The sequence below is a fragment of the Aulonocara sp. 'chitande type north' Nkhata Bay genome, linkage group LG16, assembly GCF_057382095.1.
Source record: "Aulonocara sp. 'chitande type north' Nkhata Bay isolate Kocher_YH1m ecotype deep benthic linkage group LG16, A_spYH_male_GT1.1, whole genome shotgun sequence".
Lineage (NCBI taxonomy): Eukaryota > Metazoa > Chordata > Actinopteri > Cichliformes > Cichlidae > Aulonocara > Aulonocara sp. 'chitande type north' Nkhata Bay.
The window spans coordinates 40,597,791-40,614,378 of NC_141359.1; the positions used below are offsets into that span (position 1 = coordinate 40,597,791).

At 44.2% G+C, this 16,588-nt stretch overlaps 1 protein-coding gene across 1 annotated transcript; it reads left to right on the forward strand.

The window, feature by feature from the left end:
• The first annotated feature begins 6,934 nt into the window (after positions 1 to 6,934).
• On the forward strand, positions 6,935 to 10,283 carry LOC147312137 (uncharacterized). Its single transcript, XM_086266750.1, has 5 exons — positions 6,935 to 7,047; positions 7,265 to 7,306; positions 7,377 to 7,664; positions 7,762 to 8,019; positions 8,115 to 10,283. Exons 1-5 carry the CDS (start codon positions 6,993 to 6,995, stop codon positions 8,399 to 8,401), a joined length of 930 nt encoding a protein of 309 aa, XP_086122876.1. The 5' UTR covers positions 6,935 to 6,992; the 3' UTR covers positions 8,402 to 10,283.
• The last annotated feature ends 6,305 nt before the right edge of the window (positions 10,284 to 16,588 follow it).

The following is a 16,588-nucleotide window of genomic DNA, read 5'->3' on the forward strand; positions in this document are numbered from 1 at the left end:
AGACTTACAATTAACTTTTTAATAAAGAAAAATTGGAAAATAATAATTTCTCCCATTTTACAGTCTGTCACACTGAACTTGTATACAAAAAAAAATCTTATGACTAATAAAAATCCATTTCACAACCGTATAAAACAAAATAACAGGTTACAGAAGTCTCAGTAAACAGTATCACCGGCTAATCATTGCCCTCTAGTGGACAAATTAACAATAGCGCATTACATCTTCACTTGCTTGTGCTTTACAGACAAAATGACTGTTTTTTTTTTTGTTTTGTTTTTTTGTTTTTTTGGCCTGTCCCGTTTGGCTCTTTTGCCATCAGAATTGTTGTCTAAAGGCAAAGAAAGATGCCCAACGGATTTACTTTACCAAACTGACCATCCCAGCCTTGCCGTAATGGTCCATTTGATTCACCTTTTATTGTTTATTTTATTTTCACTTACTGAATACGGGACAGACTTGACTGGGGGAAAGAAGGGGAGAAAGAAAGAGGGAAAGAGAAACAGCTGAGAAGAGGGACGGGGGAGAAGGGCAAAAGACAAAAACCAACAGAACGGGCAGAGAAAAAAAAATGCATATATCAATCACCTGGATCACCTGCTGAGAAAGAAAAAAGAAAGCAAGCAGAAGAGAACAAGAGTAATAGAATAAACAACATCACAATGATATATGGGAATATGACAGTAAATACTAAATGTTAAACATTATTGTGCAGCACATAGGATCAACAGAACACAGTGTGCTTTGAGGTAGGAGCCAAAAAGGGTGTAGTTTGTGGGTGTGATCACCCGTGTGTACACCTGTGAGTAGGGCTGCTCAATTAATCGAATTTTAATCACGATTACGATCTGGGCTTTCAACGATCATTAAAAATGAGTGAGCCGATTATTAGCCCCTCCCTCGTTTATCCGCGACACCTTAAAGGCCGGTCCGTAAAAATATTGTCGGGCATAAACCGGTCGTGGCGCAAAAAAGGTTGGAGACCGCTGATTAAGAGGACCCGAGGGAAGCTCGGAAAGCTAAGCAGGAGTTATTTGGAGAGTGACTGCCGTTGGTTGAAAAGACAGGTAAAAAAAAACTTCAGTGGTGTTGCACACTATGTTATATTATTTTTTAAAGTCATTGTTAATCCTTTAAAGCCGGTCAGAGCAGCACGCTCCGTTTTGTGTAACTATTTTTAAATCCCTGTAGAACCGGAACCGCGTAAGCTAGCACAATAATTTGTTTTGCATATGGGCGATCGTGGCTCAAGAGTTGGGAGTTCGCCTTGTAATCGGAAGGTTGCCGGTTCGAGCCCCGGCTCGGACAGTCTCGGTCGTTGTGTCCTTGGGCAAGACACTTCACCCGTTGCCTACTGGTGGTGGTCAGAGGGCCCGGTGGCGCCAGTGTCCGGCAGCCTCGCCTCTGTCAGTGCGCCCCAGGGTGGCTGTGGCTACAATGTAGCTGCCATCACCAGTGTGTGAATGTGTGGATGACTGGATGTGTAAAGCGCTTTGGGGTCCTTAGGGACTAGTAAAGCGCTATATAAATACAGGCCATTTACCATATGAAACCGGAGGAGTTGTACTTACACTGATGCCATCAGCTTGTCCTCGGTCACGGTTTCCTTCCACAAAAAGCTTTGCAAAAATTGCATAAAAAGCGCTTGCAGGAACAAAAGCATAATATTCCAGAAACACGCTTCGCCGATCAGCTGTTCTTAACACTTCCCACCGTGAAACAGACGTCAGCGCGAACTATCACATGTCCGCCATTTCCTGGCCAAAACCGGAAGTGACGTCATTTTCGCGGAAATGTAGTTTTTTACTTGTAGGCCTTAAAAGCCTATACTGGTCATGTTTGACTTTTCTGAATAGTTGCTGGGATGCTTAGAACTCGAATTGCACTGCTGGAAATAGTTTATTTTGATGCACATGCTGTTTTCTTTGCAAATTTGCATCATAGGATTGTTTTTTCGTTTTTCCTGCAGTGTATATAAAAATTGGTGTATCTCCAAAATAAAACTATGAAGACACTCAAAATAAATTTCCTGTTGTAAACTATTTTTTGCAACTTTTTTGTATTTAAAGTTTTGAGGGACAAACCTCTTAAATTTCTCCAAGTAGAAATATATGTAAAAAAAACAAAAACGATTTTCAATTTGTTTTTTGTAGTTTATTGCACTTTTTTGCAATTAATGTAGTTACTATGGACTTAATGCATACATATTATTAAAATATGGGCTATAACAGTTGTATAGCAACTTGAAATGCTCCCATAAATGGCACTACAACATGTAAAAAAATAATATAAGCTCTGGCGGACTTGGTTCTATAGTAGGTCCATCCATCCATCCATCCATCTTCATCCGCTTTGTCCGGGGCCGGGTCGCGGGGGCAGCAGCCTAAGCAAAGAGGTCTTAAAGGGTTAAATAAATATCGTCAAATAATCGAGATCTCAATTTCAGTGAAAATAATCGTGATTATCATTTTTGCCATAATCGAGCAGCCCTACCTGTGAGCATGGACGCGCTTGTTTTTTGTTTTTTAAAAGGTTCCTTCATGTAATAATCTGCTAGAGGGTGTGGGGGGGCCACAGCCCCGTCCTCCAGGGCGTGAAGCAGGTGTGGAGGAGATCAAAACTCCAGACATCCAGAGGCCCCCAGAACACAAGAGACCAAGGAAGACCAACAGAGGGGCAGCTGCGCCACTGTCCCGGAAAGAGCTGAGGAGAGTCCCAGATGAGGGCTCACTCAGCAGCCGCGGAGCAGAAGCCAGGGGGAGTTGCAGTGACGCGCCCGTGAGCTCCGCCGGCAGCCAGCTGTGCCTGAGTGACCGAGCCCCAGGCCGAGAGGCCGGGGGCACCCCACCTCCGAAGTGGCCCGAGCGAGCCCCAGGCTCCAGGCCCCGATAAGCGGCCGCCAAGGAGTGAGCCGGTGTGTACCTGGACGCCCATCCCCGGACACAAAGAACCACCAACGCACCGATGTCTGAGGGAGTCCGCCACTGGCAGGGGAAGTGGTGGTAGGGGGAGATAGGCCTCCAAACCTTGGAGGGCCTGAGATGTCCCCAGAGAGGTGGCGTCTGATACCCAACCTGACATATAGACACAGACATACAGGCACACACAGACACAAACATCCATTCCCACCCTCATGCTCTCATATGCACTTACTCCACACTCAACCAACGTGGAGACAGACATAAAGAGACGTTGTACACACGATCACACTCCCCAAGCGTACTCTACAAACCGGGTCTAGGTGCCCCCGCCCCTGGAGGGGGGAACTGCACCCAGACCCAGGTGGTGTTTCCCTTTTCCCTGCGGTGGGGGGAGGCAGACCGCCCCGACTCCGCAGCAGCAGGAAGGCTCCACACTCCAGACCGCAGTCGGACGGCCAACTCCTCCTCCTAGCCCCCCCGCTCCAGCAGGCCGCAGAGAATGGGGGTGAGAGAAGACTCCAAACCTCCCTCCACCCGCTCATTGTAGTGTTGATGCATGTGTGTTCTAAGGTGCATTTAAAACCCAGGAGGGCTTGGAGCTACCTGCCAGAGAGCAGCAGGTAAGCGCATGGTCCCTCCTGCTAGCCCTCAATGTCTATGTGTATTTAAAATTGAGAGGTGGGCAACGACACCAGGGGTGGGTTGTACACCCTGATGGTACTTTGGACTCCGTGTATCGTGCCCACCCCCAAGATCCTATATGTATGTGTAATGAGAGTGTGAGTACTGTGAATGTCTAAGTTGTGGGATAAAATTGAGGCAGAGGCAGCCAGAAGGGGACAGAGGGGGGGGGGGGGGGTAGCCTCCTCTGCACCCTGGTGACATACCCCTACTCCAAGGCCCTGCATGTGTGGGTGGTTGTGGTGGAGCGGGAAGAGGGAGGCAGCTGGAGATGGGGAGGGAAGGAAGGGAGGGGCAAGTGACCCCTCCCTGGGGCCAGCTCCCCCGCTGACCCCACTCAACAGGTGTCTTCTGATGGTACCAGCAATTGTATCTCCCTCACAGTGCAAACGCGCGCTGTCTTGACAGACTTACAATTAACTTTTTAATAAAGAAAAATTGGAAAATAATAATTTCTCCCATTTTACAGTCTGTCACACTGAACTTGTATACAAAAAAAAAATCTTATGACTAATAAAAATCCATTTCACAGCCGTATAAAACAAAATAACAGGTTACAGAAGTCTCAGTAAACAGTATCACCGGCTAATCATTGCCCTCTAGTGGACAAATTAACAATAGCGCATTACATCTTCACTTGCTTGTGCTTTACAGACAAAATGACTGTTAACAAGCTCACGTACCTGCAGAAGACATAAAACACACTCAACAGGTGTCTTCTGATGGTACCAGCAATTGTATCTCATACAATGTAAAACAACATCACAAAAAGCACAGAAAAACAGTAAATCCAAACACATTTCCTGCTATGCGCAGCAACCACTAGGGGGCTGACAAAAGCTTACTGCCAAAGAGCATAAATACGGCAGAAACACTGTTTAACAGCAACCAGCCTTTGTTTCGGTTACACAGAAACTTTCTAACATCAATATGAACCTATATGCATCGACATGTACAACTTATGTACCAACATTCACACCAGAAACCATAAAAATGCCAGAGCCTTTCATTACAGAACTTACCCTCACAGTGCAAACGCGCGCTGTGAGGAGCGGAAGCCTTAGCAGCTTCTAAACACTAGGGTGAGATCCGGTTTCTTGGTTTTCAAAATAAAATAAAATTTAAAAAATGATAAAATTTACACTTAAAATAATAATTAAGAACAGGTAAGTGCATGTTTTTCCAGATGTATTTGTAACTCCGTTACACATCCCTCCATCCATCCATCTATCCATCATCCATCCTTTTCCTCTAATCCATTTTCAGAGTTGCTGCAGGTGCACATTAGAAGAAAACTTAGGAAAATAATACTAAAATACATGATTATTGTTACTCTTACTAGAGTAATTTTTAAAAATCCTCTGATAAGCATCCTCTAAAAGGGTTTAAAGTTGCCCATTGTTTTCTGTCTTCTTGCTGCAGCAGATGGGCACTAGCAGAACAGTCTGTGTTCAGTACACATAGAAGGCCACTAGATGGCAGAATAGACAGACACGGGGATGATAGGAGGGGAGGAAGAGGAGGTATGAGGCAGCTCTGCAGGAGAGATGAGGAAGATAGCTCAGTCAATGATCACTTTATTATCAGGTCAACAGGTTAATTCATGGATGTAAACAGGAAGTGATGTCAGTGTCCTCGCCTCTGGCCCTCGAAACTTCAAAGAAAATTTGAAGAACGCGAGTACAGACATTCACCACATTAGTGATGATAAGCTCTGATTTGGATTAAAAAAGCAGATAGAAGAAGACTTCTATTAATGAAGAAATCAGAAGAAATCAGTTGCAGCTGAGGACAGCACTCCCACCTTCACAGGAAGGGTAAGAGACCAACAGAGACAGACAGAGTCACACAGAGACAGTTTAGTGCTTATCAGTGTGATGATAGATGTGACTGAACCTGAGGAAACTAAGATCTGCTGTTTTTCTGCTGGAAAATAAATCATGTAGTAAAAAATGACAACTGAGTGAAAGACTAAAAGTAAATGAAACCTTTAATTTTGGGGACAGACAGCTCCTCTACCATCCACCAGGAGGAGCTGCAGCATCTATTGCCCTGTCGTGTTCGGGGTGGGGGACAGAACTACTTCACTATGCAGTCCTGTCGGCGGCTCAGACTGATGTTTCCATCGGTCTCTGAGTCAAACCGAGCTCCTACACTCACTCGCTCATTCACTTCATTTACTAATGTGTATGTGCCCAGAAATAGTCTCACTCTGCACAAAGAGAAAGAGTGCAAGAAAAATTATGCAAACTGTGTGAAATGTGCACACTGATTAGTTTTGCTCTCATAGTTATGGATCTGCTAGTGCATAGGTGTCAAACTCTGGCCCGCGGGCCAAATTTGGCCCGTAGCCTAATTACATTTGGCCCGCGAAGCCATACAAAATTACTATTAGAGCTGGTCTGCTGGTATTATACAGTTCATGTACTGCTAATACTACAATTCCCAGAATGTTCTGTTGGTGTTTTGGCACGTCAGTCACGACAGGACCCATTAGCACCCTCTCCTCTGTTGACCATAGTCATAGCAACCATGCAAATATTGCCATGCTACCTATCCCAAAATGGCAGAAAGAAAGGCAGAAAACAGGAGCTTTCTGGACAGGTGGGAGAATATGATGAAAATTTGATAAATGATAAAATGATAAAATTTAATTCAGAAGGCTGCAAATACAATTTTTATTTAAGAAATGAATTCCACTGATGTGTTTTTTAATTGGAATTTCGATTTTGCATATGTGCAATATTAAGTTATATATACGTTTATATAAGTTATATATTGTTTAGTATTGAGCTTTGCTTGTTTCATATTCAGTTTTTCAGACTCAAACTTGTTTGTCCTGAGTCCTGAGCAGCTCGTTCAGCAGTGGACTTTTACACCCACAGTGTAGGAAGGAGTGCTTACAGCAGCTGTCAGACTCTATAATGCAGTTTAAAAAATTCTTTTGGTCATCTTACTCACCAGCCTGTTTGTTTACTGTACATTTTATAGATAGCTCTGTAGATTTTCTCAATTTTTCTATACATATTCTGTACCTGTATATATGAACTTTGGCTGCCTATATTTATAGGACCTTGTGTCTTCCTTTTATATTTTATTTTCCTGTGCTGTAAGAGCTCTGGAACACCGAAATTTCTCATCTGTGGGATAATAAAGGTTTATTCTATTCTATTCTATTCTATTCTATTCTATTCTATTCTATACCTTGAGTACATTTCTGACCCTGTACTTGAGTAAAGAAGAATCATAAGTACTTTAAGGAGTATTTTCTAACAAAAGTATCTGTAATTCTACTTAAATGCAGAATGCAAGGACTTGTGCCACATATGGTATTTTACTTCCCTGCTAACAGGAAGTGGTGAAGCTGAAGGTGTCTCACTGCTCAAACTGATGTTCAGTCAGCATCCGGACGACATGAAGACTCCAGCTGTCTCTCTGCTCCTCGGTGAGTCAAACACAGCTCCTACATCCACCCATCCATCATCATCCACCCATCATCCATCCATCCACTGACTGAGGAACCAGAGTGAGTCCAGGTCCAGTTGAAGGACAGTTGATGAATGAATGCTGGGAGTTTTTGGTTTCTTTAAATGAGCGTGAAGCAGCTGATCCACCTGACCTTCAGTGACCTCTGACCTTTACTGACCTGTGTCCTGTTGCAGGTGTGTGTGTGCTGCTGCTGTCTGCACTGGCTGTTTCTGCAGGTGAGTTGAAGTGAAAACAATCAGAGACTCCAAAAGATCACAAATACATTTACTGTGTGTCTGTGCTCAGTCTCTCTGCAGGTCAGTCCAAACCTCCAGCAGATCTTCAAAAATTACGCTTCTTCTGTGTCTCTGAGTTGTGTTGATGATGAAGGAGAGACAGCTGATGGATGGCTGGTGAAGAGGACTGGAAGAGGATACACTGTGGACTGCAGAGCAGATGCTTCAGCCTTTTGGAGGAAGTTTGATTCTTTCTGTGTTCTCGACATGTCTGATTCCTTTAATGGGATTTTCTTCTGTGAAAACTCATCTGGACAGCAGAGCGATGAAGTCTCCATCAATGTAACAGTAACAAGCTGTAAGCTGCTCCCACCTGTCTCTATATGTCTGTATGACTCTGATCTGTTGGTGTACCTTTGTCTCTACATCACTCTGTGTGTGTCTCTGTTGATCAGGGTTTGGTACAATCCTGGAGATCCCTGCACTTCCTGTGAGGGCAGGAAGTAATGTCACTCTTCGATGCAGACATAAATTCCTGAGTCGTGAATATAATCACAGATATTCAGCTGAATTCTACTTTAAAGGAAGTCGTGTTGTTTCTGAACATCAATCAGAGCTCCTCATCACTAATGTCCAGAAATCTGATGAAGGTTTCTACTCATGTTTGGTTGATCAACATTGGAGATCTCCTCAGAGCTTTTTGAGGGTCAGAGGTCAGCACACTGACAGCACTTCCTATTTAAAGACATGAACTACAGACCTGATAAAAGACTAATCACTAACTAAACCACAATTCTCTCTCCTGCAGAGTCTGATCCCAGTACAGCTCTCCCTTCTCCTCCTCCGACTGCCTCTTCCACTCCTCCTCCTCCACTTTCTCTCAGTCATACTCAGTTCAAATTCTTGTGTTATCTACTGGCCTTCTGTCCATACTGTATCTCTGCTGGTCTGCTGATGTACATCTGCTGCAGCAGGAAGTTGGAAAACAAGCCAGCCATCACCATGGAGATGACCCAGAACAATGGAGGCGGTGACAAACTGGATGAAGAGTGGGAGGTCATCAGTGATGATGTCACCACCGAGCGTTATGTCTGAGCTTTTGTTTGAATAGTGGATGATCCTGAGTGTTCATGGATTCATGTGTTCTTCAGGGTTGTAGAAGTGGGGCTTTCACTTGGTGTTGGATCTTAGTGCAGTAATGTAACACGCATAGCGGTGTTTTGTGTAGCTTATCAGTGTAGCCAGTTAATTACAAACTTTACATAACAACTTATAATGTAATCTTCATGTTCTTTATCCAAAGCACATGCTCTGTGTATCTGTGTACTCGCTAATTTATATTCACAGTATTCACTCACTGTGTCTTTAGGGATTTGCTAGCTTAGATTGTAGCCAACTAGCTAGCAGCATGGCCTTTTCACCTGTCCCTCCTGCACGTTCCTACTCAGGCGTAGGTCCCAAGCAGCCACGGAAACAGGGTGGCTGGGTGACGGTGAGGAGGAAGCATAGTCCTAAACAGAAGCCCCAGGTACACCACCAACCCGTTTATGTGTCTAACCGTTTTTCCCCACTCGGCGACACACCCGCCGGGGGTCAAACTCTGGTAATTGGCGATTCTGTTCTCAGACATGTGAAGCTAGAGACACCGGCAACCATAGTCAATTGTCTTCCAGGGGCCAGAGCAGGCGACATTGAAGGAAATTTAAAACTGCTGGCTAAGGGTAAACGTAAATTCAGTAAGATCATAATTCACGTCGGCAGAAATGACACCCGGTTACGCCAATCGGAGGTCACTAAAATCAATATTGAATTGGTGTGCAACTTTGCTAAAACAATGTCGGACTCTGTAGTTTTCTCTGGTCCCCTCCCCAATCAGACCAGGAGTAACATGTTTAGCCGCATGTTCTCCTTAAATTGCTGGCTGTCTGAGTGGTGTCCCAGAAACGATGTGGGCTTCATAGATAATTGGCAAACCTTCTGGAGGAAACCTGGTCTTGTTAGGAGAGACGGCATCCATCCCACTTTGGATGGAGCAGCTCTCATTTCTAGAAATATGGACAAATTTATTAAACCCCCCAAAATATGACTATCCAGAGTTGGGACCAGGAAGCAGAGTTGCAGTCTTACACGCCTCTCTGCAGCTTCTCTCCTCCTGCTACCCCCCAAAAACCCATCCGCTTAGAGCAGGGCTCTAGAGTGTGACCAATTTCTCAATGGTGCGACTGAAAAACATACCGCATAGGTGCGACCAGCTATTCGAGTAGACAAAAAAAGGTCTCAGCAACTCTGAAAGTCTCTGTGTGGCCAACAGCAGAGAGGGCGGGACCTCTGAGACGCCCAAGGTAAGATGTTCAGATATTGAGATGTTCAGTTCGAAGCCTTTGAGCCATTTTTAATTTACACTTTCTTTTTATTTTATATATCTTGAGATATTTTAAATGTAAAATTGAGTTCAGTGAAGCACTTTAAGCACAAGAACTTTTTCAGTACCGTATTTTTAGGCCTATAAGATGCACTTAAAATCCTTTCATTTCCTCAAAAGTGTGTCTTATGTATGAATTCTGGTTGTGCTTACTGACCTCGAACCGGTTTTATGTGCTACACGGCGCTCTAAAATCTGTCAAAAATGTTTTAGTATGACTTTGCTAAGCTATGAAGCTGCACCGCTTGATGGATTGTTGGAGCATTACGGCTGCTGTAGTCAGGAGCCTCACGGAGTAATACATACCATGCTTCAACGTAATATTAACGTATTGTGTGTGTATAAGGACCCGAAAATGGCTCCAGTTAAGAGACATGCTTACGAAGCACATTTATCAGTCACTCAGTAGAACATGGGAATGGAGCAGCTGCCAAAGAATTCAACATTACTGAATCAATGGTACGGAAGTGGAGGAAGCAAGAAGAATGAGTTGAGTAAAGTCTGATTTATTTGACTGTTTGGTTTTGCTTACGGTAACTTATCTTTCTTGTAGAAATGTGCTCCAAATAAAGAACTTTGTGTTGACAAGACTGTTAGTTAATCATTTACAAATCAATATTGTCTGTATGGACAGCAATAAAAAAAGTGAACGTGTAAAGCTGCGGTGTTAAGCAATGTGGTTGAAAAATTTGGGTTCACCTAACTTTTGAACTGGTGCACCTAAGAAGAAAACATTAGGCACACCAGTGCAAACCGTGGCAAAAAGTTAGTTAGAGCCCTGCTTAGCGACTGTGTCAGCTCCCAAACAGACAAAACACAAACTAAAACTAAAGACCATCATTTTTTAAACATAAAAAAATCACAAAGAAAGAACAATACAGTATCCACATCTGATCTAAAGAGTAAAACAGTGAAATGTGGATTATTAAATAGTTAGATCCAAGATGGCGGCGCGTGAACAACGCGAGGCTCAGTGTCTCTCCAGAATCTGCTATTTAGCGGTTTTTTATCTACTTTTAACCGGATTATTCGTCCAGAATTGCTGTGCGTTGCTGACCTACAGCAGACAAGAGCTTCTGGACATCTGGACTCACAACTCCAACAGTTTTATCGCCGATCTCCGACTCATCCCAGAGATCTCCAGAACACCGGAGGCTGCCCACTCTCCCCGGCTGGGCGGAAGTGCACGCAGACGGCGCCGAGATCGTAAACAAAGGCGAGGTAGGCGCGGAGGGCTACGGGCTAAGCTAAAGCTAACACCACACCGGCTGCCTTTACCCAGTATTTTTCTCGCCAATGTCCGTTCTCTGGCAAACAAAATGGATGAGATACGGCTCTCCATCACTAACAACAGACGGATTATGGACTCAAATGTCATGTTTTTCACCGAAACATGGTTGAACAACAGCTGCCCGGACAATGCTATCGAGTTAGCAGGACGCCACACACACCGAGCCGACAGGCTAGCAGATGACTCCGGCAAGACCAGAGGTGGAGGTTTGTGCATTTATATTAACAATGCTTGGTGCATGAACTCCACTACTACTGAGAGTCACTGCTCACCTAATGCGGAGTTTTTAATGGTCAAATGCAGACCTTATTATCTCCCCAGAGAATTCACTTCGATCATACTCACTGCCGTGTATATACCCCCCGATGCTAATGCTAGGTTAGCCATGAAAGAACTTTCTGCAGCCATTAACAAACACCAGAATAAACACCCCGAGGCTGCTTTTATTGTTGCTGGCGACTTCAACCACACCAACTTAAAGACAGTCCTCCCCAGATTCCACCAACATGTCTCCTGCCACACCAGAGGAGACAAGACTTTAGACCATGTGTATTCCAACCTGGCTGGAGCCTACAAAGCCACACCCCTCCCCCACATTGGACAATCGGACCATCTCTCCCTGTTGCCTCACACCTCGGTATTCACCACTCATCCAACGTGTGAAACCTGCTGTGAGGACAATTAAAGTGTGGCCAGAGGGGACAGACGCAGTGCTCCAGGACAGATTTAAAAACACAGACTGGAATATGTTCACCCACACAGACCTGGACCAGTACGCCTCATCTGTACTGGATTACATCTCCAAAACCACAGACAGTGTCACCACCCAGAAACGGATCACCATGTACCCCAACCAGAAGCCTTGGATGAACCGGGATGTTCGTCTCCTCCTGAAGGCCCGCAACACTGCCTTTAGGTCAGGAGATGCACATGCCTACAGTACAGCCAGGGCTAATCTAAAGAAGGGCATCAAAAAAGCCAAACACCATTACAAAAAGAAGGTAGAAGAACACTTCTCCAACTCCAACCCCCGACGCATGTGGCAAGGACTCCAGACCATCACAGACTACAGGACCACCAAACCCTCCCCCGCATCCTCTGATGTCTCCTTCCTCAACGAGCTCAACAACTTTTATGCTCGTTTTGAGCGAGGGAACCCCACAACCACAACCAAAGCAGACATGATGCCAGACCACCAACCTATGACTCTCTCCCCCACCGATGTAGGAGCGGTGCTGAGCAGGATCAATGTCCACAAGGCTGCAGGCCCTGATGGCATCCCCGGGCGTGTTCTCAGAGCGTGTTCTGGGGAGCTTGCAGGAGTGCTCACAGACATATTCAATCTGTCCTTGGCCCACGCTGTGGTACCGGCCTGCTTCAAATCCACCTCCATCGTCCCGATACCCAAAAACTCCAACCCATCTTGCCTCAATGATTACCGCCCAGTAGCACTCACCCCCATCATCACTAAGTGCTTAGAGCGACTGGTCCTAGCACACTTCAAATCCTGTCTCCCCCCCACCCTGGACCCCCACCAATTCGCATACCGCCAGAACAGGAGCACAGAGGATGCAGTCTCCATCGCACTCTGTCCTCTCACACCTGGACAACAACAACACCTACGCCAGAATGCTGTTTATAGACTTCAGTTCAGCATTCAACACAATCCACCCCTCACAACTCATCAGGAAACTGACAGACCTGGGTATCAGTTCCCTCATCTGCAAATGGTTACTGGACTTCCTGACCAACCGCCCCAAACATGTCCGGCTGGATAACCGCTGCTCATCTACCATCACAATGAACACCGGTGTACCACAAGGCTGTGTGATGAGCCCTTTCCTCTACTCCCTCTTCACCCACGACTGCAGACCTGCTGATGGTTCCAACACCATCATTAAGTTTGCAGATGACACCACGGTGATTGGCCTCATCAGTGACAACGATGAGGCCGCCTACAAGGAGGAGGTGGATCGTCTGGCTGAGTGGTGCGACAGAAACAACCTGCTGCTTAACACCGAGAAGACCAAGGAGCTCATCGTGGACTACAGGAGGAATGCTGACCCACATCCACCCATCCACATTAAGGGGACGGCTGTGGAGCGTGTGAGCAGCTTCAAGTTCCTGGGAGTCCACATCTCCGAGGATCTCACCTGGACGACCAACTGCTCCAAGCTGGTCAAGAAGGCTCACCAGCGCCTCTTCTTCTTGAGGACTCTGAGGAAGAACCACCTGTCCTCAGACATCCTGGTGAACTTCTATCGCTGCACCATCGAGAGCATGCTGACCAACTGTATAACAGTCTGGTACGGGAACTGCTCTGCCTCGGACCGGAAGGCGTTGCAGAGGGTCGTGAAAACTGCCCAGCGCATCGCCGGAGCACCACTTCCTGCCATAAAAGACATCTACAGGAAGCGGTGTCTGAAAAGGGCTGGGAAAATCATCAAAGACCCCAGTCACCCATCACATGGACTCTTCACCCTCCTGCCCTCTGGGAGGCGCCACAGGAGCCTCCGGACTAAGACCACCAGGTACCGGAACAGCTTCTTCCCCACAGCTGTCAGACTCCTGAACTCTGCCTCCTGACATCTGACCCACGTTAAACTCATGGACTGAACATACACACACCCACAATGGACAACTGTACCCTCAAACACAATAATAACATGGACTGAACCACCACTCACAACCACTAGCACTTTATATAGCCTCTGTAGAAACTATCTACACCCTCACTTATCTTAACTGCACTACTGTATAGCTCTGTGTAAATAATCATTCTGTACATTCGATAATTTTTAATCCTACAACTGTTTACAACTTGCATAGTTCCCATTTCTGTATAGCTGTATATCCCAGATTCTGTAAAGTTATTTATTTCATATTCTGTATAGTTTTTCATATTTATATCCTGTTCATATCCTGTACATAGCTTGTACTCACTACAGCCTGTACATACTTATAGTTATAGAATATTCACAACATACTTCATACCGTGTACATTATAACATACCATAATAGACCCATTTCTGTAATATACTCACATATCTATATTATTGCTAATATATATTGTAATATATCTATATCACTAAAGCACTTCTGGATGGATGCAAACTGCATTTCGTTGCCCTGTACCTGTGCATGTGCAATGACAATAAAGTTGAATTCTATTCTATTAGGTCTCTCTCCTCCAAGTCCCTGTCAGTACATGACTTAATAATTGATCAACAAATCGATTTACTCTGCCTTACAGAAACCTGGTTGCAGCAGGATGATTATGTTAGTTTAAATGAATCAACACCCCCGAATCATTCTAACTACCAGAAATCTCGAAGCACAGGCCGAGGGGGAGGTGTGGCAGCAATTTTTCACACCAGCCTATTAATCAACCAAAGACCCAGAAAGACTTTTAATTCATTTGAAAGTCTGATCCTTAGCCTCGTCCACCCCAGCTGTGAAACTCAGAAACCAGTCTTACTTGTTATCATCTATCGTCCACCTGGGCCTTACACAGAGTTTCTGTCTGATTGCTCAGACTTTTTATCTGGTTTAGTCCTGAGCTCAGATAAAATAATTATTGTGGGTGATTTTAACATCCATGTAGATGCTAAAAATGACAGCCTCAACATGGCATTTAGTCTGTTATTAGACTCAATTGGCTTCTCTCAAAATGTAAAAGAACCCACCCACCACTTTAATCACACTCTAGATCTTGTTTTAACATATGGCATAGAAACTGAACATTTAACAGTGTTTCCTGAAAACCCTCTCCTGTCTGATCATTTCCTGATAACATTTACATTTACAATAATTGATTACACAGCAGTGGAGAGTAGACTTTATCACAGTAGATGTCTTTCTGAAAGCGCTGTAACTAAGTTTAAGAATATAATCCACCCACTGTTATCATCTCCAATGCCCTGTACCAACACAGAGCAGAGCAGCTATCTGAACGCTACCCCAACAGAGGTCGATCATCTTGTTAATAATTTCACCTCCTCACTACGTACGACTCTGGATACTGTAGCTCCGGTGAAAACTAAGGCCTCAAACGCATCAGCATCAGCTCTTCTCTGACAGCATGGTGGGAGTTTCTAAAATTGACAGAGTCTTCATTAATCCCATGCAAACGTACACCTATCTGGAACACCCTGACATATTACAAAACAATAATATGATAAACTTTCCAGATTGGAGTGGTAAAGGAATCAAATATTTAGAACATATACTAGAAGGAACAGAATTTATTTCATTTGACGGACTAGTTACACAATATGGGATCAACAAGAAAAGATTTTTAGAATATCAACAGTAAAAAAGTAAAAAGTAAAAAAGAAATTTAAACCGGGTCAAGTTGAACTACAAACACCACCAAGTGTGGTTCAATTTCTTACTCTTAAAACCCCCAAATTACTATCCAAAATATACAGAATGCTTTCTAAAACAGATGAATCAATATCACTTCCTATTGCAAAATGGGAAGCGGATTTATCAGTTAACTTAGACCAAAACTTCTGGTCTCAGATTTGCTTAAAAACCTTTCATCTAATTAGAAATCCCAGTCTTCAATTAATTCAATACAAAATATTACATAGAGTGCACTATACAGGTCATCGGATGTTCAAGATGGGCTTTACGTCTACCAACAACTGCTCACACTGCCAAACCAATTCACCGGACAATTATATCCACGCTCTTTGGTACTGTCCACTGTTAGGTATTTTAGCACTACGGTTAGCATTTACTGGATATTGTTTTATAGTGACATTATACAGGAAAACTCTGTCATTCAATAAGGCCCCTTTGTTTTAGTTATTTTTCTCTTTGACCCAAGAATTGATGTGTGAGAATCACAGGCTGGTACAAGGTTGAAATACCACAGAGATCACTCCCTCAGCTACATTAGTTTCTTAATCTTTTAGATGCCTGTTGAAGGCCAAATGGTTTGTTTCAGATTTCACTAATGTAAGAACTCTTTGTTTTGTGCCTTGAAAATATGTCGCTGAGATAATCACAATTGTAGCTGAACTGATAAACTACACAAAGGATGCTTCTTCACCCATGGGCAGGAAGACGCTGCCTTATCTTGGTCTGTACTGGTTTAAACTGATAATCTGCTGTCTCATGAATTTTACCCTCTATATAAACTGTTGTACTTGTGAATAAAGTTGAGTCAATTTGGGAAGACAATCTGAAGCAGTCTCTGTTTTCTTGTTCTCCCAAGCTGCTCCCGAGCTCGTACTAACACGCTGAATGGCATGCTTGAATATTACTTGAGAATATATTTGACTGTGTTACAGACTAAGGGACATTCTCTGCTGATAGGTGAAGGTACATTCTCTGCTGATAGACGTCCACGCCTCCGAGGAAGTCGATCCACGGATTAGGCCTTGGAAACCGTTTCCTTCATCCACCAGTGCAGAAGTTTTGGCGCGAGATATGTGAAGACTTATCGAAGTGTCTGAAATGTAACATTCCAACTTCCCCCTTAGTGTGTTTGTTGGGCAGCTTAGATAATGTCACTTCAGAAAAGAATATAGCCCATATGGTTTTCACTGCCCTATGCATA